The sequence below is a fragment of the Macrobrachium nipponense genome, chromosome 13 (genome assembly GCF_015104395.2).
Source record: "Macrobrachium nipponense isolate FS-2020 chromosome 13, ASM1510439v2, whole genome shotgun sequence".
Classification (NCBI taxonomy): Eukaryota; Metazoa; Arthropoda; class Malacostraca; order Decapoda; family Palaemonidae; genus Macrobrachium; species Macrobrachium nipponense.
The window spans coordinates 34,662,172-34,689,080 of record NC_087206.1 but is presented as its reverse complement, the minus strand read 5'-3'; the positions used below and the strand labels follow the sequence as shown (position 1 = coordinate 34,689,080).

Genomic DNA, 26,909 nt, shown 5'->3' with positions numbered 1-26,909 from the left:
AAGGAAGAACCAAGTGATGAAAATGCAGAAACATTGAAAGTGGTGATGAAGTTGAAATTCTGTAAAAAAAAAAAAAAAAAAAAAAAAAGCCTACATAAAAGTAAAAAAAAAAAAAAAAAGTTAAAAATAAAAAGAAAGAAAAAAAAAATTTACGTAATTTTTAGATTTTTGTAAGTGTTACAGTTTTGTTAATGTTTTTTCGTAAATTTTATTTTTATAGTTTTCCTTAAATTTTTTGTGTGTTTTCGTAAAGTTAAGTGTACGTACGTACGTATGTACGTTATCTGCCGTTTGTCCTCCTCCTCCTCCTCCTCCTCTGCCGCCACTTTCGGAGATAGCCTCACTCGAAAGGTAAGCTTTGACATTTTACGTTACAGTAATAATATTTCTTGTACACTAATTATACACTTTATTTACAGATTTGGATTTTTATTCTTAATTTAGGTATTGAATGGTCCAAATTGTTGTAGTATTTCATTGTTTATAGATCAATTTAGCTTTATTATGAAATTTAATGGGGTGTTTTTGGAGGGCTTGGAACGGATTAGCCATTTTACATGTAAAATGTGTTCCAAGATACGAAAAACTCATTATACGAAGGCCGCCTCGGAACGGATTAATTTCGTATCTTGAAGTACTACTGTAAGTGTTTTCTATGAAGTTACAAATTAAGGCCCATAATTTCCGATTAGCAAACAGACAAATTAAGGCCATAATTTCCGATTAGTAAACAGAAGTTAATGAATGTCTAGCCATGCTCAGTGCTAACTTACCTCCATGACGCTTTCAAAATTTATACTTAAAATACATAACATATAGAAGATTGACGCCATATCAATGTTTGCGGCGTCACTTGTGTCAACAAACTTCCCCTTTCCTGTGCTAAATCCACACACCACTTGTACCCATAGACTCTGGGACACTTTCTTCACAACAATCTAAAATGATGATGGTGTTTACCCTTGCAACCGGGGAAACCTGGCAATTATCAGGAAGAAGAAGAATGTGCTAGATATAATTTAAATAATTAGTTAAACACCAGAATAAGGTAATAAATTGCATAAATTTATTACATATTCATGATAATTAATTTGAAAATATTTGTTGTTGTAAAAGTAACCAGATTCCTGACACAAATTTCATCGGTTTTGCTATGAACATTAGCTACGACGTGTTGTTCGCGCTTTCCTATTTTTCTATTAGTGTTGCCATATGATTTGTTTACCCTCCAAACTTGGGATAAGACTTACACAAAACCATGGGAATAAGTGAATTTATCGTATCTATTTGTGATACATATATTTAAATATTAGAGCAATTTTATCATTATGGCATTACTATGACATCAAGAATTCATGGAAACATTTATAAAGGCATCGGCGTATGTGTCAAGTTCCACTAAATTGGAACGATGACTTGTCATTCCTAGCACGCATTAAAGGTTACATTTGTTTCAGCCATACAATTATTAAAATTTAAAAACAAATTATTTCAACCATACAATTATTAAAAAATTTTAAAAAAGTAAAAATAGTAATATAGACTTAAATCAATGAAAAGTGCTAGCAAAAAGTACACATTTTTTCTCATAAACAATTCACTAAACCGTCATCTGCTTGACTCATGGATTCTGGCAGCCAGATGTACAACAAGGCTGAAAATTTTTTCTCACCAAGACTTTACTGTAAACAAACTCAGGTATTTTAAATGGAATTTAGAGTGAATTAAGAATAAAATGTGCATAATTACAATCAAATAAGCACTGTGGAGTGTCAGTTTTGATGGCACTAAGGATAAAATCACTGATTACAAGGTAAAAATGCATTCACTGATTACAAGGTAAAAATACATTTCAATTCAAAACATGACCACGGGAATAAGACGTCTCATACTTTCACTAGTATAGGCAACAAAATGTTGATTTATTATGCTGATTACAACCAGATCCTTACTGCCATCCAAAATTAAATTCAACAGTGCTTATTTGATTATAATTCTGCACATTTTGTTCTTTATTCACTCCAAATTCCAACTTAAAATAAGTGAGTTTGTTTACGGCAATGCCATGGCAGGAATAATCTTGTACATCTGGCAGCCAGAATCCACAAGTTGAGCAGACGATGGATTAGTGAATTTGTTTATGACAAAAAAATTGTATATTTTTGCTAGCACTTTTCATTTATTCAAGTCTATATTACTATTTTTACATTTTTATAATTTTTAATAATTGTATGGCTGAAATAATTTTGTTTTTAATTTCTACTAATTGTACAGCTGAAACAAATGTAATCTTTAAGCGTTCTAGGAATGGCAAGTCATCGTTGCCACTTTAGTGGAACTTGACACGTACGCCGATGCCTTTAGAAACTGTTTTCATGAATTCTAGATGTCATAGTAGTGCAATAATGATAAAATTTCCCTAATATTTATGTATATATATTACAAATAGATATGCTAAATTCACTTATGTCCATGGTTTTGTGTAAGTCTTATCCCAAGTTTGGAGGGTAAACACAAAACAACTGGCAACACTACAAAAAATAAGAAAGCGCGAACAACATTATAGCTAATTTACACAGCAAAACCGATGAAATTTATGTCAGAAATCTGGTTACTTTTACAACAATGAGTATTTTCAAATGAATTATCATGAATATGTAATAAATCTATGCAATTCATAACCTTATTCTGGTGTTTAACTAATTATTTAAATGTTAATCTAGGCACTCTTCTTCTTCTTCTTAAACAATCACTATGCTTACCCGTCCAGAGGCCAAAACACCCTCGTTGTTTAAGATTGTGAAAAAAGTGTCCCAGCGTCTATGGGTACAAGTGGTGTGCGGATTTAGCATAGGAAATGGGAAGTTTGTTGACAAAAGTGACTCTGCAAACATCGAGATGGTGTCAATCTTATAAACATAAGGTATTTTAAGTAAAAATTTTGAAAGCGTCATGAAGGTAAGTTTGCACTGCATATGGCTAGACTTTCATTAACTTCTATTTAACCAGAAATTGTGGCATTATTTTGTGACTTGAGAGAAAATAGTTACTTTGAGAGGACAGTTGTTGCTTCCATGCTGGTTGGGTTATGACTGGCGTCTAATTCAGGATACTGGAAGTGCCAAGTTATTTTTTGGAAGAGTGACTGCGCAACGGTATAGTGTCCACCTGTATGCACAGCAGTGTTTTACCCTAGTGTCAGAGCATGACTGTGTTTTTCTGCAAATTAACCCCAAGTTTATGTTAGATGGGGAGGTGAATTGGTAGCAACAGCACCCTAGTCAGGTAAGCATATGGAAACACAAGTTATGTAAGGTTAGGTTAGTACATAGGCTAGCCTTGAATTTTACTAATTTTGCAAAACTGTTGATATTTGAGTCAGGAATCTAGTTACTTTTTCAACAACGAATACTTTCCAATTAGGTAATAATCATGAATATGTAAAAATATTTATGCAATTCATGAACTTATACTGCCGTTTAACTATCTATTTAAATAATTCTCAAGTGTACACTACTTCTTCTACCAAAAATCGTAATTTCCTTAAAAAAAGTAGTGGTTGAAAGTCAGTGTTTACAATTATTGTGATGATGATGAAAGTGCCCCAGCGTCTATGGGTACAAGTGGTGTGCGGATTTAGCACAGGAACTGGGAAGTTTGTTGACACAAGCGACTCCACAAACATCGAGATAGCATCAATCTTCGAAATATTCATAGTTGTAAAATTTCGAAAAAGTCATGGAGGTAGTGTGAACTGCGTAGGGCCAGACTTTTCATTAGCCTCTGTTTAATCTTAAAATATGGCCTTCATTTCTAACTTTGGAGAAAATACTTACTTCGAAAGGAAAGTAGAGGTCTCAAACTCCTGCTCTTACCACCAACAACTCATGACTGATGACCATCTCCAGTGTCAGGACGTGTTAAAGTACTTCTTCGGAGAGTGGCTTCAAACGAGGTAGAAAGTGGCTCGGCTAGTCCAGTCGGTTGTTTCCCGTCATATTTTGCAAATCAAGAATACGTTTATGGTTTAAAGTAAGTTTTTAATGCTCCGACAATCATAATTCTGAAACAGAAGTGACTAGTTAGCCTAGCTATTGCTGACTTGCCTACCACAATGGCACGGCAGGTTAGCATCTCTTTGTCTCGTCTAGCATAAACATACGGTAAAATAACATTTTAGCAAACACTTTTTTGTAAAAATAAAAAGGAAAACTCACTGTTATCAAGAAGACACACCTTTTACGGAAAGAAAGTGGGGAATTTTAATATTCACTTCAATTCACATGACATTTGTTTTGATCAAGGGGCAACTTGGTAGGGGAGCATGGTAAACACATATTAGTAGTATTTATTTGACTTACAACTTTTAAACGGCTCATAGTAGTTCAATACATTTTAAGTTTACTCTATTTTTTATCGTTTTATATAGGCGTCATCGTGTCCTTCCATTTCATTGAGTGAAATTAAATGTGCACTTATTACTTCATTAAAATGCAAGATGAACAATTCAATCATTCTGTTTTCGTTGCAAAATAAAAATTATTCTTCACCTCTATCTCTGAACATTTAATGCCTAGGCTATAGGTATTATTCTTTTTTTATTTGCTCTCTCTCTCTCTCTCTCTCTCTCTCTCTCTCTCTCTCTCTCTATATATATATATATATATATATATATATAATATCTATATATATATATATATATATATATATATATATTAATATAAAAACATGTCTATATATTGGTGTCAACGATTCAATGGTCAACATATTCCTGGAATCTGACCTAAGCTCATGTGTAAGCCTCTCTCTCTCTCTCTCTCTCTCTCTCTCTCTCTCTCTCTCTCTCTCTCTCTCTCTCTCTCTCTCTCTCTCTCTCTCTCTCTCTCTCTCTCTCTCTCTCTCTCTCTCTCTCAACCATCTTGAAATGAATTCACATCGAGTACCTTTTATCACGAAAAACACTAAAAAGAAATGCAATATAGTAGATACATGTGTGTGGTAATAAAATTTAATTGACAAAATACATACTATGACAAATATACTTAATTGTGGAAGAGGGCAACTACCTATACTTTAACCTAACGTTACAGTTTCTTAGAGTATTTATTATGGCAATTCAAATATTTTTTTGTGTTATGATGCCAATGAATATCAAGAATTGATTTGCTGTAAATTTTCTCTAAGTTGCTTTAATAAAAAAAAAAAAATACGGTAAAACAAAAGCATTAGATTCTTTGCAGCATAACAAATCAGGAAAATATTTGGAATTAATATTCTTGGACATTATAACAAATCGTGCTACTATAAGAAAAGATGTAGGTAACAAAATCATTATTCGCATAATACTGTTGAATAATTTAATAGTAGAAATGTCTTAACATATTACGGGGGTGGGCGTGGAGCGGCCGGTAAACTAAGATATTATCCGAGTATGCCCTCCAGCTGTTGCCGTGTAGTGTATAGTATTCGTTCCGCCATTCAGCTTGGAAACATTTGCTTCATTCACTGTTATTTTCATAGTCATACAAAGATTTTCATTGATTTTTGGGCACCAATACTCTCCGTATGTTTGGCATCCTCTGCGGCATACCTCTCGGCTTTCAGCACCTTAATGGTCAATGTGATCTTTAATGAAAGGTCCTTCGTCATTGGTGATGGTGAACGTGTTTGACTTTCATACATATTCAGAATTTCGTTGGTATCAATAATAAAGGTAATTTCTATTTGGGGAACATCTCGTGGTGCTGTCGGAATTCCAGTTAAATCAAATTTACTCAGAAGGTTATCTTTGGCCATGCTTTTTCATGAGAGTAGGTGGTGAAGTCCTGTGTTTGTTTAATAAGGATTGTACAGTTGCGCTTGATTAGTGCAGTCATAACACTTCTAGCTGTTTCAGTGCCCAAGGAAGGAGGATCTTCATCAAGCAGAAGATCCTTCACTCTTCAGATTGGTTTCCTTGAAGGGTAACTCCCTGCACAGCTGCACTTTAAGTTACTGATTCATCTGGAATAATGGATTTGTTGAGTTCTGTTCCATTAAAGGATTACTGAAGAATTTTCTGAATCTTTGGAATACGAGAACGATGTTGCCAATACTGGCCTTGTCTAGCTTTGTATCTCAAGGCCTTCTCAAAACTGTGTAATTTGGAAGAGTTCAGCTTACAGCTCTTCAAATCTAGCATATGTAATCGATGTGTACAAAAAATACCCCCTAAATTTCCACATTTGCCTGAGTGGAAGAGGAAAAGTTCACTTAGATCTTGTGCAGGCGCTTTTCTTAGTCGTCTAAAGGAAATTGGGATCACCTGAAGATTAGCGACCCCTAATACCTCTCCTGAAGAAAATCGACCCCAATATTTTCCTCCTGAAGAAAAGCGACCCCAATATTTTCCACCTGAAGATAAACGACCCCTGCTTGTTGGTGTCTCCAATCTTCAGGTGACCCACTTTAGCTCATAATATTATAGAAAAAAGGAGAAAAAAATATAGATATATATTTCAAAATTTAAAAACTACTTTATTAAACATTTGTTAAAAACACAAATTTAGACAAACAATCAATAGTTAATTAAAAGCGTATTGTCTTGCAATTTCAGTACAAAAATAATCAAACCTACTGTAACCCCTGTGGCTAGCGCGCGCAGCGCAACATTAGCTACCTCTTGCCAGAACATACCGAGCTTGCCAAGAATCTTTAAATATGCGGATAAGGCGTGAAGCGCCATTCCGCCACGGCCTTACTGTAACCCCTGTTAATTCCTCACCTTAAGAAAAGCGACCCCAATATTTTCCACCTGAAGAAAAGCGACCCCAGCGTGTGTTGGGGTCGCTTTTCTTCAGGTGATCCGATGGATTGTTTGTACTTCAACTGGAATTCTTATAGGATTTGATTCACAAGACAGTTGCCAGTCTTCTCCTCACAGATGTGTCACCTGCTGTTGCTTTCACTTCAAAAATGCAATCATCATTGCTTATTACGAAAACATCAAAAGTGCCACCACCCAAATGGTAAACGATTTCATTAAACTCACTTCTTGTCTAACCCTTGGGCGATCATAGCAACAGTGGGTTTGTTGTTGATTCGAAGAACGTTAGCCCTGCAGTGATACCAGTGTGATAGGTTGGTGTTAAGATCGCCCTTATAGTCTTCTTGAAGCTCAAGCCCCGGTTCCATGAATGACTGATTGAATGGCCAATGTCTGAAGTCGTTCTGGACAATTTAGTTATCAGACTTCCTGCCAATCAATGTATTGGCATCAAAGAGTGTGCTTGTGGGGCTGATGGCCACCTGACTTTTAGCTGCATCTCTCATCTCTGATGAGTCAGTGACTTTGCAAACAACATAGGAAGGGGTGGCTCGGTTTACTTGGTCACTGGCAATGATTTACATTCTCCCATCTCAAGCACACTTCCATAAGAATGGGTGGTTCCCAAATCAGTGCTTGTTTGTAACACTGTCACTTCCAAAAATTAAGGTTGATTTTGAATCCTCCAAAAGCAATTTTGAAAGTACATTATAAGGGAGCTTCCGTAAACATCATAATAAATTATTATGAACTTTAGGAAAATGGCCATCTCGTTATATTCTATAGTTACTGAATAACCACTGCTGGTTTGACTCAGCCAAGAAAGGCGTCACTGTTTTTTTTTTTGCCACCAGTGAGAAACATTGCAAGTTGGTCATCAGTTTCATCTTTCGATATGAATTTCTCAGCCGTTTGCAACTAGCATCTTGCATTGTCATATGACTAGGTGACCATACGTCCCCCTTTGAGGGGGACAGTCCCTCTTTTTGGCTCTTTATCCCCCAAAAAATTGCCGTCTTGGGGGGACGCCCTAATGTCCCCCTTTCAACCTTTCTTTTTTGATGTAATTACTACAGTTGTCCTTAAAAATTAGACACTAATTTTTGTTTAAAATGTCAGCAATAAATAACGTTTGAATAAAAACAATGTCATTGATAAACCTAATTTATAATTTCCTGTTATTGAATATACTTAGTAAAGATCAAATCAAACCAAAAATATGCCAAAGAATGGTGTAAGAATTTTTTTTCTTTTTAAATAACGTCTGTAATTTTCCTTAAAATCTAAAGAATAATTTTCTGTTTAAAATGTCAGCAATATTGTCTGAATAAAAACACTAATAGATAGACATTAAAATGTCAGCGATAATGTCTGAATGAAAAACACTAATTGATAGACTTTCTCATTTATTATCACCTGTAATTGAATATACTTATATGTATTAAACTTCTGAATTTATTAACAGTTTCCCTTCCTTTCATTTCATCCAGCGAAATTAAACTAAACGGAAAATTTATTTCAAAGAAATCAGTTCTCTTTCTCTAGAAGGCACTTTTCTTCCTTTTTCCCCAACTCTGTACTCGTTGAAGATTAAGCCAGCATAATGCCGGCACGGGTTCCTGCTCTTAGCGCAGCCCGTAAAAACTGTACTCCATCATTTCCCTCGCTGAAAAAGTCCAAAGTCCGCTCGTGTGTCCTTCCGTCTTGGACTAAAGGAGGATATTTCGTGGATTGTCTCATAGTGTTAATAAAAAGGGTGTATTAATCTCAAATACTAGTTTTTCTCCCTGCAAAAGCCGGGCTGAAAATAGAGGTTACTTTGCAGTGAAGCCATCCCTGGCCTGTAGGCCTGACTTCCTTGCTAGGATGCAGCTCCACTATCTGGAGATGTGTGTGCGTGTATTGGCCAATATTCATGAATAATTATTATCTAACACTTCTTAGGATGTAGGAATAGAATGAAAGACCGAATATCTTTTTATTGTTTAGTCAGTATAATATAATTATGATTTGTATGTTCTATGTACAATAAATCTACGCTTAAATAAAGGAGTTCTGATTTCAAAAGCTCTTTCGGCATCCGAGCACCGAATGACATTTGAGAGACCATGTAGTACGTACAGTGTCATTAAGATCGGATGATTCTGTTACAGTGATGAATACCAATGTTCAAAGTTATACATCATTTGGGGACTTTTTCAACAACATCAAGGCTCTTACAGCCAGACAAAAGGGGAATACGAAAAGCGAAAACGAAAGATGATCGCAAAATAACCCAAAATCAAAATCATCACCAATCTACTTGTTGGCATCCGATAATAAAAAACCAACTGCTTCAGGTTAATCTTATATCATCGACTTACAGGAAATAAAGAGGTTTTATGTAATGTGTTAAATGACAGTTTTCGAAATGGAAATTAAGTTGATATTAGAGTAATGATGATATGTAAGACCGAGTGATTTTCATGAGTGAGAGTCTTTCTTGTTGAATGAAGATACGATTACGATCTGACTTGCTGTGAGGTTTCCAAGACAGAGTATAAAGTGTATTACTTGAAAATCTCTTCACAATGTCGTGATTATGGCATAACTTCTGTACAGATGCTTAAATATACCTATATAACAGTCATATACAGGCAAAAATACAATCACAGTTTAGTACCATACGCAGGCTGTCTAGCCGCGAATGGAGTAAGTTCTCTGGTTTCGTCCACGAAGGATATCCTGGCAGCAGTTCTCCACTAGAACAACACTTCAATATGGCAGGATGAGTTGGCGTAGTCATTAGGAATCATGAAATCCTTTCACACAATCATCATCATCTTCGATCCCATGACGTCGGAGCGGACTAGGGAACAGAGGGAGAAGGAGTCGGTCCTTCTCCTGACGAAGATAACATAGCCGATACTGGTACCGTGCGTCATCACGCCGCGGTTCTGATCCCTGAGATGTCCTTCTTGGGACAAAGGTATCTGAGAATCTTTATACGGGTAGAAAACGTTCTTCAGGAAATATGATTTCTCCACCAAATGAATCCATCATCCTTCGGACGCAGTAGGAATCAAAACAGTTGGGAAGCCACGCTTCCTGAAAGAACGGTTCCTACCCAAAAAGAGGAGTAGAGGCATCAAAGTTCTCCAACCGTAAAGGTATATTAGAGTCCTTCGGTGAACACGAATCCTTCGTTCTTGTGGCCTCTGGAGGGTCCTGCTTGTGGTGGAGGGGAATTGCGGGCCCTCCTCTGAACGAGGCGGGATGTGTCTGACTTGGGATACACGGGCACTGCCACTGGTCTGTTCCAGACCTGCTCTTTCGACGTGGACATCAGGAAGTTAAGACAACTGGTGAGAATGAGGATAATGGCACCCGTGTACCACACCATTCGCCATCTCTCAAGTGTTGCCTGCGAGAAGAAAGAGACGATGAGATATTCGTGATCAATGGAAAAAAATTTGTACACAGTATATTTCGAGGAAACTGAAAATTCATTTTCTTGACAATGGAAATTAAAAGGAAGTTACATGTTGCTCAGACAGTAGAACGTGTGCACCATCTCCCGCTTTGATTTACAGTAGATTTTGTTAGGTTTAAGTTTAACAACAAAAACATAAGAGCTCATATTTTAGAAAGTTTCAGTGTGAACGAGCAAAATTCACATTATTTTGCAACAATCTATAACTATACTATTGAATTTATAAATAAATACATGGAAGTTAAAAACAAGATCTCATTGCTTAATAAAAAATAAAGTCGAATTCCAAGGGCTGGAAATGATTTTTCTATCATGCCACTAAACACGAGAAGTGATTTGCACATTTGTACCATAGGGGATGAGAGAGAGAGAGAGAGAGAGAGAGAGAGAGAGAGAGAGAGAGAGCCTTTTTACCTGTCCTTCTGTGAGGTATCCGACATAGAGAGGTGACAGAATACTGACGGCAGCTCCGAAGGTGCCACTCAGACCAGCTATGGCAGCTGCGTGGTTTGGTGCTAATTCGACCGTGTTGACGTAGTAAGTCGAAAATGAGGCAGCTATGCCCAGGACTAGTGCCATGGAGCTCCACACCAACAGTGCTAACTGTCGGCAGCTCGACTGTGCGATCCCCACGAGGCAGCTGGCTGTCAGCAGTGCACCTGAGGGAAAGGTGAACAATGAATTCATGAGCGTGCAGACACCAGCGAAAATTAGCCATATCACTGGTAAATGCAAGATATAAATATATGTAAGTATTAATATGTATCAATATCTATGAAATTAAGTTTGTCAGTTGTTCTTTGGGGAACAATTTAAAATAAAACAGCTTGCTCTGAGACAAAAGGTTCTCACTCATTTTCCCTCCAGGTATCCCTGGAGTTATTAGACCTTTAAGCTGTTCCCCCGAACTCCCCTCATAGTCAATAAATATAACTTAGAATAGTACTTAATACATGTTAATTCTGACATTTTCTAATAGTATTCCTCGGTATGGTCTTCAGCAATTGACTGGCATCTTAAACTTCTGTGGAAGTGGTTCCTACAAGGATACCATTCTTAACCAGACCTTGGGTGTCATGTCCTAACTGGCTTCTGAGTGTAGTTTCTGGATCTTATATTCAACATAAAATGGTTGCGAATCAAGACTTAATCAGTTTGACTTGTACTAATGTGGATATAACCAGGTTCAAATAAATGACTATTTTAATTGTTTGGCATTAATACCATAATCATTCTGTCCTCTTAACAAGAGTTATTATATTGTCGTCACCTATCAATGTACCCCTTATAAGCACTCTTCCAAACTACTGATTCCGAATCCCTAATCGAATGAAGAAATGTTTTGCTATCTGTTATTCTAAACAACGTGCACCAAAAGTCAAGCTTACATATTGCAATGGCGGTTCGGCGAACGACATCGGTAGATTGTCTGTGAGTTCTCCTGACCCAGTCAGCAGCAACTGCATAGACGATGGCTATTATCCATGTGGCAAACAAGGCTGTTCCCCAGGTTACTCTGACCTGTTGGAGAAAATAATACCGGGTGAACACTTAATGGTGGCAAAAAAAAGCACTAATGACAGGAATAAAAACAATAAGAAAGATGTTTCAGGAAACTACTAAAATGTGTTTGAAAGATACACGGTTACATACAAATTATATATTCAGTACTTATCTCGTAGGCAATTGCTGATAAGGAATGATCTTATCATATATAGCTAATATTTTCTTATATTTTTAGTATCAAAGCCCTTTACATTAACACCATTCCATGTTTATATACTCTACTCAGGACAACGTTTTACCTGGAATGCTACCAGCCCCTGGGAGCAAAGAAATCAACGGGAGTGTTGGAACAAGCACTGGAGATGACCATCCCATTTCCAATTAATTGTCTCTGTGAGAAAACATCTTCAACAATGATCTATACTAAAGTCGTGGAGAAGATCACCTTCAAGGTGATTTTCTCCACGACAGGAGAGTGGCTCTCGCCAACACCAAACCTCATTTCGACAAACCTGCGGTACAACTGCTACAGCAAAATTACACAGGTGGACATTATTACCATTCTTTCCGTGTTTCTGTAGGTAAGTCCATTTCCTTCAAATTTCACTTTCTTTAAAAATTTTTCTTTTGTCTTCTCTGGCTGACTTGCTTATTACTGGAGCCACCGATGTCTTATTTTTGGGAAGTAAATGCAACTAATTATAATTATAATACTTCAACGAGGAACTGTTGTCGAAGGAGGTTAAGAAACTCTGGTCCATGACTAAAGCCTTCAAGGTTTTTGTTCTTTATAATTCTTGAAACCCATAAATAATCTTCCCTTCGCCATAAAAGACTCAAATTATCATGTCTGGATCTGTAAGGGAAGCGTGACCAACCGTGTGAGGACCTCACAGCCTTCAGAAATGAACCTCTGAAATTGAATTCAGGGATAATTATCACAGTTCACAAAGCCTTTGGCGCTGGAAACGCCGAACAAATGAGCGCAGAACTTCAGATAAATTCTCACCTGATGTGATGGTATGTGGAGGACTGTCACGGCAAATTCCCTAGCGTGATGCAACAGCGTGAACCTCGCCCAGGAGATCCCAGTCTCAGCTAACACGATGGCTAGCACATGTCGAGATCTGTCAAAAGAACATCAGAGTCATTTCCATTTCCTACGCAAAGGACACGACCATCCTATCTCCACATGATCAGTATCAGTAACTTAAATATTAAAGATTTTTTTTTTACATAAATATCTACTACGACAGAAGGCATCACTGCGAGCATGAAAACTATAGAATCAGTTAAAAGATGGAGGCATCTTACGAGCAACATTTATAAATTACATATTATATTAAATATATATTCAAATATACTTACATTACGGGAATTGAATCTCGTTACAACAGAATTTATTTCCTTCAATAATCTGTTACGATTAACAAAAGTTAGGAACCTAATTTAACTAACAATTTTTCTGACACATTTGCTACTTCTTCTACCAAACCTCGCATGAGTAACTAATAAGGGTGATACAACTGAAGTCTGATATGTTTGTAGTACACAGCGAAAACGAAAATGCACTGAACAGAGGTTGCTACTAATACAAAGAAAAGTTACTGGCAGCCTGACACAAAGTTTGCTGGAGAGATGATATAAGATTGTAGTGAATCGACTCGTGTATCGTCTCTAAAGAACAGAACTTACCTGAAAATATGTGGCCATGGGATAGGCAAACCCCGACCTGCGTGTGAGGCCCCGATGGCTGCTGTGATCTGGTTCCTCTCCTGGGACGTGATGGTGGAGAGTTTAGAGGGATTTTCGGAGATCAGCACCTGCCACAAGATGCAAAAGACCAGCGCCAGTACACCCTGGAAGTAAAACAGGGCGCGCCATCCGATCACGAGGACAGCCCACTCAGATACAGGGCCTCCAAGAGCTGCTCCAACGATGAGACCTGCAGAGATGATGAAATTGATATATCGATTTAGTCAGAGTAACACAGGAAGGAGATATGGTTTTAGAAATGGAAGATGATATGATGGGAAATGCTGACACTCGGCGCATTCAACTAAACGACAAAACAAGAATTTCGTAGCACCAATGCAAAGGCAAATCAAGACCTTGCAACAGAACTGAATTAGGGAGTTTTAAAATCAAGAATCATAGAAAGTTTTCGAGGTCATAATCTCGAAATCTTTCTATGATTTATTTTAATGAAATCTTTGCTCATGCAAATCGAAGGTTTTCCTTAATGAATGAGGTCAGCAACAGAAACTTTAAATAATATCACTGATCTGAAAGTTTTCGAGATACGTATATGTGATTTATTTAAAGAATTCCTCAAGCAAACAAGTCGTTTTCTTCACTCACTGAAGAGAGCAAAAGAATATTAAGATAATTTTATATACCTTAAAAAAACATTGTTAACGTTACCATTTAAAATAACAACAACAACAACAACAACAACAACAATAATAATAATAATAATAATAATAATAATAATAATAATAATAATAATAATAATAATAATAATAAAAGTAGATGAAGACCCAGAAATATACAGAGACAGGAGAAAGACAGAAAGAACAGAGGACTGGCACAACAAACCAATGCACGGACAATACATGAGACAGACTAAAGAACTAGCCAGCGATGACAATTGGCAATGGCTACAGAGGGGAGAGCTAAAGAAGGAAACTGAAGGAATGATAACAGCGGCACAGATCAGGCCCTAAGAACCAGATATTGTTCAAAGTATGATAGACGGAAATAACATCTCTCCCATATGTAGGAAGTGCAATACGAAAAATGAAACCATAAACCACATAGCAAGTGAATGCCCGGCACTTGCACAGAACCAGTACAAAAAGAGGCATGATTCAGTGGCAAAGGCCCTCCACTGGAGCCTGTGCAAGAACATCAGCTACCTTGCAGTAATAGTGGACGAGCACCAACCTGAGGGAGTGATAGAAAACGATCAGGCAAAGATCCTCTGGGACTATGGTATCAGAACGGATAGGGTGATACGTGCAAACAGACCAGACGTGACGTTGATTGACAAAGTCAAGAAGAAAGTATCACTCATTGATGTCGCAATACCATGGGACACCAGAGTTGAAGAGAAAGAGAGGGAAAAAATGGATAAGTATCAAGATCTGAAAAATAGAAATAAGAAGGATATGGGATATGCCAGTGGAAATCGTACCCATAATCATAGGAGCACTAGGCACGATCCCAAGATCCCTGAAAAGGAATCTGGAAAAACTAGAGGCTGAAGTAGCTCCGGGCCTCATGCAGAAGAGTGTGATCCTAGAAACGGCACACATAGTAAGAAAAGTGATGGACTCCTAAGGAGGCAGGATGCAACCCGGAATCCCACACTATAAATACCACCCAGTCGAATTGAAGGACTGTGATAGAGCACAAAAAAAAAAAAAAAAAAAAAAAAAAAAAAAAAAAAAAAAAAAAAATAATAATAATAATAATAATAATAATAATTGTCTACGTGTGTAACGCCGAACTAAATTGCATAGGCAACTTAATTGCACAACATTACAAATTGGCACTAAAAAGGTAAAAACAAATTAAGCTAAATGGGACTAACAGGGCCATACTTTGTTGTCTCTTACGAATAAGTAAATGGACCGGTAAATGTGTACTAAAAGTCACATGAAAGTCAGCTATTAAGAACCATCCGAGTTCAGTATTTGGATGAGAAACCAAAACCCAGTCTTCCACAAATGTCACTGAAATCCTCAGATGAATTTTTGAAGTTCTTTGAAGATAATCAGACTCTCAAACAGATGGTAAGAAATGTGAGTACATAACCTTCCATTTTTGTTGGCAGATTTAACTCGAAAATAGATATTTTCTAAGGTTAAAAAAATGGGAATAATCATTCCTCTGCTCCAATAGATCTTTGTTCCGAGTACGCTATCGCTTCAGGGACTGTGGCTTTGCCAAGGGAAAACCCCCAGTATTTCCCCCTCCAGAAGAATGTGCATCACTGGGAAAAGTAGTGTCCAAATAAAAAGTTTCGACTCATGCTTTACAACAAGTTGGGCAGAAGAACATCCCCAAAGCGGGCAATCCAGTTACTTCCTTATAAAAAGAAAATGAACTTTGGTAAAGTCCCTCAACCAACTGTCTTGTGTTTCCATATACAAAGGAATACAAGCTAGATTTATATAATCATAATATAGGTACTCAACAAAGTTGAAAAAATCTCATTTTTTAAACAAGAGTGAAATGTACCTATCCCAGATGATAAAACTGATGTTAATATAACAGACAAGTTTGACACTTAACCAAGCTAACGACACAAATGACCGATTCTTTAAATAATAGATAAGAACCACCACAACTTCATCTAACTTATAATATTCTCGTAAGAATAACATAAATCTAACCCTACACAACAGAACTGACATTAACCTGACGTAAAGCACAAGATCTATACAAACTTCGGCAGAGCTACGCGTGAAAGAAAGAAAGAAAGAAAAAAAACAAGGTTTGGGCAGGAACAAAAATTTTCGTGGCAAACACTTTGTCCCAATTTTATCATTCTAAGGAGAAAATGTGCTTCTAGATACATATACAACGATTCAAGAAATAATTCTAAAATCGATTAGAATTAACCGGAATTTTTCAGAGTAAGGGGGCCTAAATTTCACATCTCCTCTGTTAAAAATTCAACCAACAGTTATTGTATAGCTCTTCAAATACTAAACAACTATATATGTCTGGAACGCCAAGGCCGATGGAATTGGCAACATAACACCCTTATCTAACCCAGACTAAGAAGGAAAGAGAAAAGAAGGGGGGAAGGTTACAGGGGAGACCTTAACTCTGAAGGAAGCCTGATGAACTGGACTTAAGAGAAAGCAGAAGCAAGAAGAAAATTCCACAGTCTTCCTTGCCGTTCATGAGGTATTTCGTCCTTATTCACAAACCACATGAGAAAGATTACTTGGTAATAGCCAATGGTGTAGAATAATAATAATAATAATAATAATAATAATAATAATAATAATAATAATAATAATAATAATAATAATAATACCTGAATATGTAAAGGCTATCATTATGGTTCTCTCTAGAGGAGGAGCCCATTGTGCCAACAAACACTGCATAGCTGGGACGCAGACACCCTGAAACAAAAGAAATCACAATTTACTCTTCTTACTATTGGAAAAGACAAAAAAAAATGTGACAATCAAAATGTAAAATGTGACAGTAACTTCCATCTCTACAGTGAAATTGTTTATGTGTGTAGAGAGAGAGAGAGAGAGAGAGAGAGAGAGAGAGAGAGAGAGAGAGAAGCTTACCTGAGCAGCTCCGATCATAATGCGGATGGCCAAAAGCCAGTAAGGACCAATTTGCGACGCAGCTGGTGTCAAGATGGTGAGAAGGGCAGCAGACAGGACACCCAGAAGCAACAGCACTTTCCCTCCAAGGATACCTGCAAGGCGTCCTCCAACGAGCTGCGTCAGTATGAAGCCCCACGAGAAAGCTGAACGAAGTCTCTCCTGCAGGTCAGCGGCCCAAACGAATTCTCCGTCCTGTGAGAAAAAAAAAAAAATTAAATTTTCCAAAAAATGACTGCTGTAGTTTTACCGATATATTACTGTTTATTGGTTTCCTCGTCTTTATCTACTTTTTTTCTTTTTCCAAACATTTGATTCTGTGAGGAACGCTTTGCAAGGCAAAGGTTTTCTGGGTTTGTTCCATATGAAACCTCGTACATTATGAATAACAACGATACCAAGAATGATGACAATGATTACAACATTAAAAAAACAAGATTTTACTCAAAATGCTGTGGATGCTACTCAATTTTAAGTTCTAATAAAAATGTTTGTTGACTCATCATTCATCTTTCAGAATCATACCAAGTGGCATACGGAATGCTTTGTCATGATAGCAGTGCGAGTTATTTCCGTCCTTATTCTCTATTTTCCCACTATTGCCCTGCCTGTATATTTTACACGGAAACATTTTACCACCAAACCACATTTACGTATTTTTCATTTCATTCAATTTTCAGCAGAACATTCTCATTTTTGGATAAATTTCGCTACCAAAAGTGACAGGGATACCTTTTAGTGAATTAAACTTTAGACCAAAATGACATGAGGCTCCCTTTTAAGTGATTGCAATTTTGGCTGTTAATGCTGGTGCTGAAACCAAAATTTTGCACCCATTAAATAAATATGAAGGTATCTTACCACTGTGGGCACTGGTTTCTCCACCATTCTGGGTTCGAAGCAGACGGTCGATGGGTATTTCTGGTTGGGCAACGCGATCTCGCCATTCGCGTTCTTCTTGGGTTTGTTTTTCTCCTGCAAAAGCAAAAAGATGACTCACTTTTGCGTCCATGATTTTCTGGAGAATTAAAACATTAAATATGCATGTGCTCGGATCATGTGTTATTTCATGAAACTTACAGTTAAAACTTAGTCAAGGTGTACTGCTTGTTATACGTTCAAATTTTTGTTTTGACTAAATAGTATAGAAAACCCTAGATTTACTGTCTCTTTAAACATTATGGCTTCGTCTATAAAATTCGCAGTGAAGCTTTTGAAAATGTTACCGTTGTCTTTTAAAATCTTAGCTTTGGTGTCATTTTAAAAAGCAAACTCTGCAGTTTTAGAGGCAGACTTACTGCAAATGAATTGACCACCTAGTTAATCTAGATTTGTTCTTTGGGAGACCGAGATGAGAAATTGCGCTCTCTCTCTCTCTCTCTCTCTCTCTCTCATAAATAAATAAATAAAAATAAATAAATGTATAAGAATAAATCCGTTACTAACCTTAGACTCCTCTGATTCTCCCTCCTCTTCATCGTCTTCGTCTTCATCGTCATCGTCATCGTCATCGTCGTCATCATCGTCGTCGTCGTCATAGTCAGAGCCCTCCTCGCTGCTACTGCTACTGCTACTGCTACTGCTGCTGCCATCCTCTTCGAAATCTCTCCTCAGCGATTCGTTGACCCTCCTGGACATGCGGCCATCGACGACCTCCCAAGAGTCGTTGCCGAAGAAGTTGAGGTCGTCGACTTCCAGCGAGAACCACTCCCTGGCCTCGTTGCTGCTGTTCGAGATCCCCTGCAGGTAGTACTCGTTCGATTCGTCGCTGGACGACGACTCGCTGCTGCTGGAAGACTCGCTGGAATTGCTGGTCCCGTTGCCCGAGCTCCAGTCTTTGCCCAACAGCCATTCCAGGCTGTTGTCCTCGTCGGTGTTATCATCATCGTCTTCCTCTTCGTCATCGTCGTCTTCCCCCTCCTCCTCATCTTCTTCATCTCCTTCTTCTTCGTCCTCTCCCTCCTCTCCTTCTTCTTCCTCCTCCTCTCCTTCTTCTTCCTCTCCCTCCTCCTCCTCTCCCTCTCCTTCTTTTTCTTCTTCCTCTCCCTCCTCTTCTCCCTCTCCTTCTTTTTCTTCTTCCTCTTCTTCCTCCTCTTCTTCCTCATTATCACCTCCTTCGTCCTCCTTTTTCTTGTCCTCTTGCTTTCCTTTCTTTTCAGGTGTGCCAGTACTTCCATTTTTACCATTCTGACAATTCCCTAACTGTGCGCATCCTTCGCTGCTGTTATTATCAGACAAAAGATGTTTGTCATCAACAGTCCGCTTTTGTCGGACATTTTCCAAGGTTCCGTTTCCAGCAGCATTCATGCGGCCAACATTTTCTGTCTTTGCTGGCAATGGAACTGTTGTGAAAGACCTGTTCACATTTTGTGGAACTGTTCTTGTGATGTTGACATTGGCACCAGAAGCAGATGCCTCGGTCGCGGCATCGTTGGCCCTTGGAGTAGGGAAGGTTGTCACGACGGTTTGCTCAGGAGTGACAGCGGAAGTGAGAGATACAGGAATGGTCGTTTTCGTTGTTGGATTGCTGTGAGTACTGATAGGTTCACGTTCAGAAACCACAAAAGAGCTGGATGTAGTGGGTGTGTTTGATGTTACGCTATATGTTGAATACGTGCTAGGAGTTGTAGCCACTGTCGACGTACCTGGGGATAATGAGGATTTCACTGACATATTATCTTGTATTGTAGTTGGATTCTGAGTTGTAATCATTGTTGCTGCTTCTGTTCTTTCTGTCTTCGCAACATTTTTATTCGGTAGACCAAAGGTTGTTAAATGTTCAGCGTCGTTTGGTGATGCAGTTGTAACAGTTGTTCCCACGGGAACGGTGGTACCAAATGACGAGGACGGGCCGGGCATCGGTGGAGTTAGTACCATATCAGGGCTGTTGGATGTCAGCGTTTCAGGCATTTTAGCTGATACTGCATTTCCTTCATTGTTAACAAGTACAGATACTGAATCCCGGTGGGGTGGGGTTACAGTAATTTCATTTTTCAAAGTAGTGATCAGTACACTTTCTACAGAATTAGCCGTATTAACCTCTGAGGCTGAATCTGCTGGAGAGTCAGAGGTGGAGAGGCCGATCTCAGTAGCAGGAAAATTTCTTAGGGTTGTCTCGTCGAAAGCTACAGTTGTCACATCATCTGGTATGATTTGAGTGGGTACTGTTTCAAATTCATCCTGTTCGTCAAAGGACATTGGCATTTCCGTAAATGGATCATCGCTGACAATGGTAGTGTATTCGTCATCTGGAGCAAAGGTTTCTGTCATGCTCGGTATAAATGTAGTTATGCCATCATCATAGTTAGATTGTAGTGTAGTTGTGTCACCATCTGTGTCGTTGTGAATGTTTGCCAAAGTTTTATTCATCTCAGCTTCTATCAACTTATCCTCGAGGAGATCGGAAGACGATTCTCCTCCGTACCTTATCGCAGGAGGAACTAGACTGGCACTAAGAACGTGAGGCCGGCGACGACCTGATTCCCGAGGTGGTGGTCCGAGCTCCTCATCGAGTACGAATTCGTCCCGTAAACTGTCATCTCTGAGGACGTCTCCATGACCAATGACATTGCGAGATCGCGATTTGTCTTTGGACAGAGTTCCGTTCTCATCCGGGGGATCGTTCTCTCTAGAAACCGATTCCTTGAGGATGGCCTGGAATCCCATGCTGTTCATTGAGAAGTCCTGCCCGTGGATAGCAGTGTGGTTGACCATGACGGGAAGAGCCACGAGCAGATTCAGCTGTAGCATGTAGATGTTGACGAAGCCAAAGAATCCTAAAAGGACCAGGACATGTCTGGTGGCCAGACGAGGGCCACTGGTAATTTCCCCGCCACAGGTAACGCCTTGGCCACACCCCCCACCTTCCTCCACGCTGATATCATCTTGGCACTCTGAAATGGGAAGAGAATGTTCTTTAGTTGGTATCAAGTTTCATTTGAAAAATGGCAAAGACACCAATACGTGTATAACCTCTCTCTCTCTCTCTCTCTCTCTCTCTCTCTCTCTCTCTCTCTCTCTCTCACTGTGAGAATTTCGAATATGCCAATAGCTATGCAAAGCAATAATTTAGAAGATATCTTAATTCTACTGACTCATTATAATGGTTCTGTTTCTGTTGATTCACTTATTTGTTAGAAATAAGTTTCAAATTTTACCATCTTTATCAGCAAAGTATAGATTTATTTTTGGCTAATATTGAGTCTTTTGGTTTTGTCTTTACCAATACAAACCGTGGACTAGAAGAAGACTAAAAAGATATGCAATGCGAGGTACAATTCTGTTTGAAATTAAAGCATAATTCTTAGAAGGGCGGAACACACACTCTCTCTCTCTCTCTCCACTGATGTCAAAAGGTAGAAGCAGCACCAGTATTTCTAAACGTGAAAGTGATGTGTTGATAAAAAGAAGGACGACCGGTGTTTGCTAAGGGCGGAAGGGAGGGAGGGAGGGAGGAAGGAAAGATGACCCTCCCCATTTCCTTTTCCAGATCAGGCACCCTCCACTTCCTTCCCTGGATCTCTTCCAGCCCGTCCATGACATACATCTAGACACAGGTAGACCCAGCCTTGACCTCCTACCAGGTCGAAAACAATCGTCGAGGTATCGCCCGCATCTCCTATGAGAATAGCTACCTACGGGCACGCCCTCACCAAGACACGCAAGGCCACCGAACTCTTCCCACCTATGGGCGACCTCATCCTGCCCACAAAATTCCCACGCCCACAGATCAATCTCGTGTCGAATGGTATTCTTGAAAGGATCGTCATTGCTTCTAATGGCCTTGATTGCACGTCTCATAAACGCTTACTAACAACACCGTATTTATTATTTATGTATGTATATTATACTATATATTATATATATATATAATCTACTATATATAATATATATATATACATATATAATATATATATATATATATTATACTAGTAATATATATATATAAATATATATATATATCTCTATATAAGTATACTATAGATCTATATATATATATATAGATAGAGCTATATATATTATATCTAATATATAGATGTATATATATAGATATATCTATATAGATATAGATATAGATATAGATATAGATATATATATATATATATATTGTATATATATATATATATATATATATATTTTATATATATATAGATATAGCTTATATATATATATATATATATGTATAATATATATAATATATATATATATTTCTATATAATATATATATTTATTTATATATATATATATATATATATATATATATATTATTCATATATATATATATTATATATATATATAATATATTTTATATATATATATATATTCTATATCTATATCTATATCTTATTAATAATATAATAATTCTATAAATATATATATATCCTTTATATATATATTGTATATATATAAGATTATATATATATGTATAATATATAGGATATATATATGTAATATAGATATAAGATTATATATAGATATATATATCATAATATAATAATTATATATATATATATATAATAATAATATATATAGATATATAATCCCGTATTTCGATTCTTCAGGTATTTCATGAATTAGCCAAGGTCTCTTTTGAAAATGTGAAAAATATTTCGTTTCAATTAATGGATTGCTTGGTAGGGTTTTACATTTATCTTACTGTTTATACAATTTTTATACAATTCAGGCCAAAAGGACAAGCGCTGGGACTTATGAGGTTACTCAGCGCTGAAAGGAAAATTGAGAGTAAGAGGTTTAAAAGGTGTAACAGGAGGAAGACCTCGCAGTTGAACGATGAAAGAATTTTAGAAGAGGGTGGAAAGTAAAATGGAAGAAAGTATATGAATGGAGGTACAGTAAAAGGAATGACAAGGGGTGCAGCTAGGGGCCGAAGAAATACTGCAAAGAACCTTAAGTAATGCCATGCCTACAGTGCACCGCGTGAGGTGCACTGACAGTACTACCCACCTATGGGAACATTTATAGGTAAGCTTATCCGGTATTGAATGATCTTTGGCGTTTTTTAATTTTTCTTCTTCACTTGCTAAGTATTCTACTTTAAAGTATTGTTTTGCAAGGAATGAGGCTTTTATTTTCTCCCAATATGAAACTGCTCACAATCTGAGTGATGATTAATGCTACACATATCATAAAGGTAGTAAGTTGTAAGCCTGTATGTTCGTTAAACAACAAGAATCTAATTCCGAAATGCAAGAATATAACTGGGATCGTCACAGAGTGATAATCAAAATATTGTTCACTTTACAATCCAATATGGACTCCTTGCGTTGCCCGGCAGCCATAAATGAATGTTAATAATTAAGACTACCGGGAGATACTAAGAAATTCTATAGATTTTCACACGCGTCAAGGTTTTTTTCTTAGTGAATATAAAAACATAGACACTAAAAATAAAAAACAAAAATAAAATACCTAAATTAGAGAACTCAAAAAGAGTTTATATATTGAAACCATTGTTCCTAAACTCGACGAACTATCATACTGAAAAAAGGACTAAATTCAATCAATTTATCAATTTGATGAACATGGAATTTTGGAAACTCCAGTAATAAAAAAATGTGTTTGTAAAATAGAGAGAGAGAGAGAGAGAGAGAGAGAGAGAGAGAGAGAGAGAGAGAGAGAGAGAGAGAATTATCTTGTGGATGAGTGGCAATCTTCCCCTTCAGGCTTAAGCTAAGTCAATGTCGACATGTAACCGTGACACAGATATCGCAATTCGAAATGGTTTGGCACAGAGTTCAGCTGATGGCTTTTGCAGTTACTCTAGCCACTGCATCTTCATGTACTTACTACTGCGAGTATTGTTATTATCAACGCGTTTTCGTTCCCTTTGACGTTAGATTTGCCTCCGGATGTATTTGGGATAATCTTGAAGGGTTTGGTTTCAGGGAATTTAGACTGTCTTACCAAGCACTGGCATTTTCGGGCATTCAGCACTTAAGAATCTGAAAAGGGGGAGTTGGAGTGGTTGAACGCCAAGATAAATGAGATCCAGAGAGTAAAGGAGATAGATAAGAATGATCTAGAAAGTAAAGGAGATAAAGAACAAGGCTCTGTGATGGTGGAACTGGGAGAAAATAGTTAGAGAGGTTGGAGAGCAATACTGAAGAAAGGAACCGGAAAGGAGATAACATAAATGGCTAAAAAGTAGGTAGCCTACAGCTAGAGTCCGATGGGTGACTGCACACTAGTAATGTCTACAGTGGACCACGTGAGGTGAACTGGCGACACTACCACCGATCGTCTAGAAGGAGAAGGGCAACAAACATCCGAAATAAGATCAAACTTCCTAAATAAATCCCGTTTCTGACTTTCCGTTGGGGAAACATCACCATCACAATGACACGAAAATTACAATGACGCTAAAAACAATAAGGAATGAGGGGTGTTTCCTTTCTTGTTCCGTCAAGTTTGACGCAAATGTCTAGTCTGGATATCTCGCTTCCCTTTCACGTGTCTTCGTGGATAAATATCCATTCTAGAATTTTTTAATGCTACCTCAATTTCAACTCCCTTTCTTCAAGTCTTGATGTCTAACCCCTCGTTACTTTTCAGTGCAACTGGCGGTTTTCTCTCTCTAGGTCTCTTTTACCTTTGTCCAACGCCCCACCTACTTTTTAGTTTTTGTGAAAGAAAATGACTGAGACGGCTTTGTTTGTCCGTCCGCCTCCAGATCTTAAACACTACTGAGGCCAATCATCAAACTACTCAATTGCAGCCCTCTAGCCTCAGTCATTTTAATTATATTTAAGGTTAAAGTTAACCGTGATCGTGTGTCCGGCACAGCTATGATTGCCAACAACAGAGGCCACCACCGGGCCGTGGCTGAAAGTTTCACGGGATGCGGCTGAGAGTTTCATGCAGCATTATAAGCTGTACAGAAAACTCGATTGTGGCGAAGATTCTTCGGCGTATTTTTTACCTGTTTCACTGTCTTTCTCACTCTACTGTTAGGCAACAAGTTAATATAGGAGTCTGACTCACTTCCTTGTTCCCATGTAGTCATCCAGTCAGAAAATGTGTCTTGACAAGGCGATCCCAACCGTCTGCAGGAAACTACCGATTTCTATAAGCAAGACATCCAGTCAATAAACCACTCGCAATCCCCACAGTGCCTTCTTGCGACAGGTATCTCAATCTCATCTGCAAATCTTTCATTACTCACCCTACTTGTTTGCAGGTAGTTTATCTAGCGAAAGGCCAAGTCTCTCTCTCTGCAGCCAAACGTCATCTTTCTCCCTTGCATCCCCAGCCATACCTGCTCATCTTAGGCCAGCATTATCTAGAAGTAGATCGTTCTTTTCCATTCCCAGCGTTCCTGAACAACAGCGCAATTGGGCTGTCGTTTTTTCTCCGCCCTACTATAATCCTGTATATATTTATTTTGCGGAGAACGGCAGAGGGAGACGTGCCACACTTCGTCGACGGCTGTTCTTGCGATAAAGGTCACGGGTTTACCTCTGCGACTCACTCCAAGAAGGAGGCCTTGGAGAGCGACGGAGGAACCCCACCCACCCAAAGCTTTTGTCTCTTCGTACACATGGTCCCGACGGCAGAGAGAGAGAGAGAGAGAGAGAGAGAGAGAGAGAGAATTTCTCTTTCCGTAGTTATGAAATATACCTAATACGGGAACATGTTCATAATAATTCTTATGAAGAGAAACTACAAGTCTAAACAAAATCTTAAGGACACAATGCCGAGTTTTCAGTGCTATTATTTGAACACGAATTAACAATGAACAGTAAACCATTTTATCGACTACAATCTAGTGATTATTACGAGAGAGTCGTTAATAAAATGTTTCTAGGCCTCTGCCATATATTTTAAAAACAATCACGTGGAAAAAAGAATGTAAAAAGACTAAGGTCTTAAATATGATTCAGACATCAAAGAAAATCTGTACCTGAGATTTCATCTTGGAAAATTTTTTTTGGAAGTACTACCTCTCTTTAAATGTAGTATGTATGTATGTATGTCAATTCCTTAACAAGTGTGCATGAATGTGAACAACTGAAGTCAGTGCCTGCAAATGTCTGTCTGTATGTCTGCCTCTATCAGTATACGTATACATTTGTGCTTCCGGTGCCTTGGAATACGCACGATAGTAAAATGGCACACAGAACAAGTCCCATCTTGAATGAAGATGGCCCTCCCAGCATGTCTGCTTAGCCAGGCGGAAAAGTGAAAGTCTTCCATAGTAGTACACTCATTTTTTCTTCTCTTTTGGCCATTGTGGATATCAGGTCGGAGCAAGGTCAGCCGTGATAGGAAAGGCCCTTCCTCTCGCACTACCTCATTTGTAGGCATTTTGTTACCGTGTTCCCTTCACACTGCTTTCCATGGGCGTAGTAGAATAATTCCACCTCTATTTGTACTTGGTTTCCATGTTTCTGTAATCCTATCGCTGTCGTTATTTTCAATCCTTTGCAGCTCCTCTCCTGGGTGCTTTTCTGTTTTAGGATCATGCTTTTCTTTACTGCTTCGCTTTCCTGGATTATGAACGGCTATTGTTTCATTACCCAGTAAGTGTTGCCTGCTAATGAAACTTGCATTTAGTTGTGTCTTCAGCGTACAAACATTAAGTTGGTCTTGTATGAGAGCTACTTCGCGAGGAGTATACATAGTACATACATAGATGTGTGCCTTAGCATAAAACTAACATACAGAGCATACATATATGCACATGTTTATACATAGTACGTATCTATATATATATATATACATATATTTATATATATATATATATATATAT

The 26,909-nt window shown here is 37.9% G+C and overlaps 1 protein-coding gene across 6 annotated transcripts in view; it reads right to left on the bottom strand.

Moving 5' to 3' along the window:
* Positions 1 to 8,769: 8,769 nt before the first annotated feature.
* Positions 8,770 to 26,909, bottom strand: part of LOC135225733 (uncharacterized) — a 113,073-nt gene continuing 94,933 nt past the window's right edge. For all 6 annotated transcript variants that reach the window (XM_064265126.1, XM_064265125.1, XM_064265124.1 and 3 more), the window contains 9 exons: positions 18,587 to 21,033; positions 18,002 to 18,115; positions 17,102 to 17,335; positions 16,837 to 16,924; positions 13,479 to 13,728; positions 12,793 to 12,910; positions 11,666 to 11,798; positions 10,692 to 10,936; positions 8,770 to 10,208 (listed from right to left, as the gene is read on the bottom strand). In XM_064265126.1, coding sequence (XP_064121196.1) covers positions 9,960 to 10,208; positions 10,692 to 10,936; positions 11,666 to 11,798; positions 12,793 to 12,910; positions 13,479 to 13,728; positions 16,837 to 16,924; positions 17,102 to 17,335; positions 18,002 to 18,115; positions 18,587 to 21,033 — 3,878 coding nt within the window. In that variant the 3' untranslated portion in view covers positions 8,770 to 9,959. The remainder of the gene's footprint in view (positions 10,209 to 10,691; positions 10,937 to 11,665; positions 11,799 to 12,792; positions 12,911 to 13,478; positions 13,729 to 16,836; positions 16,925 to 17,101; positions 17,336 to 18,001; positions 18,116 to 18,586; positions 21,034 to 26,909) is intronic.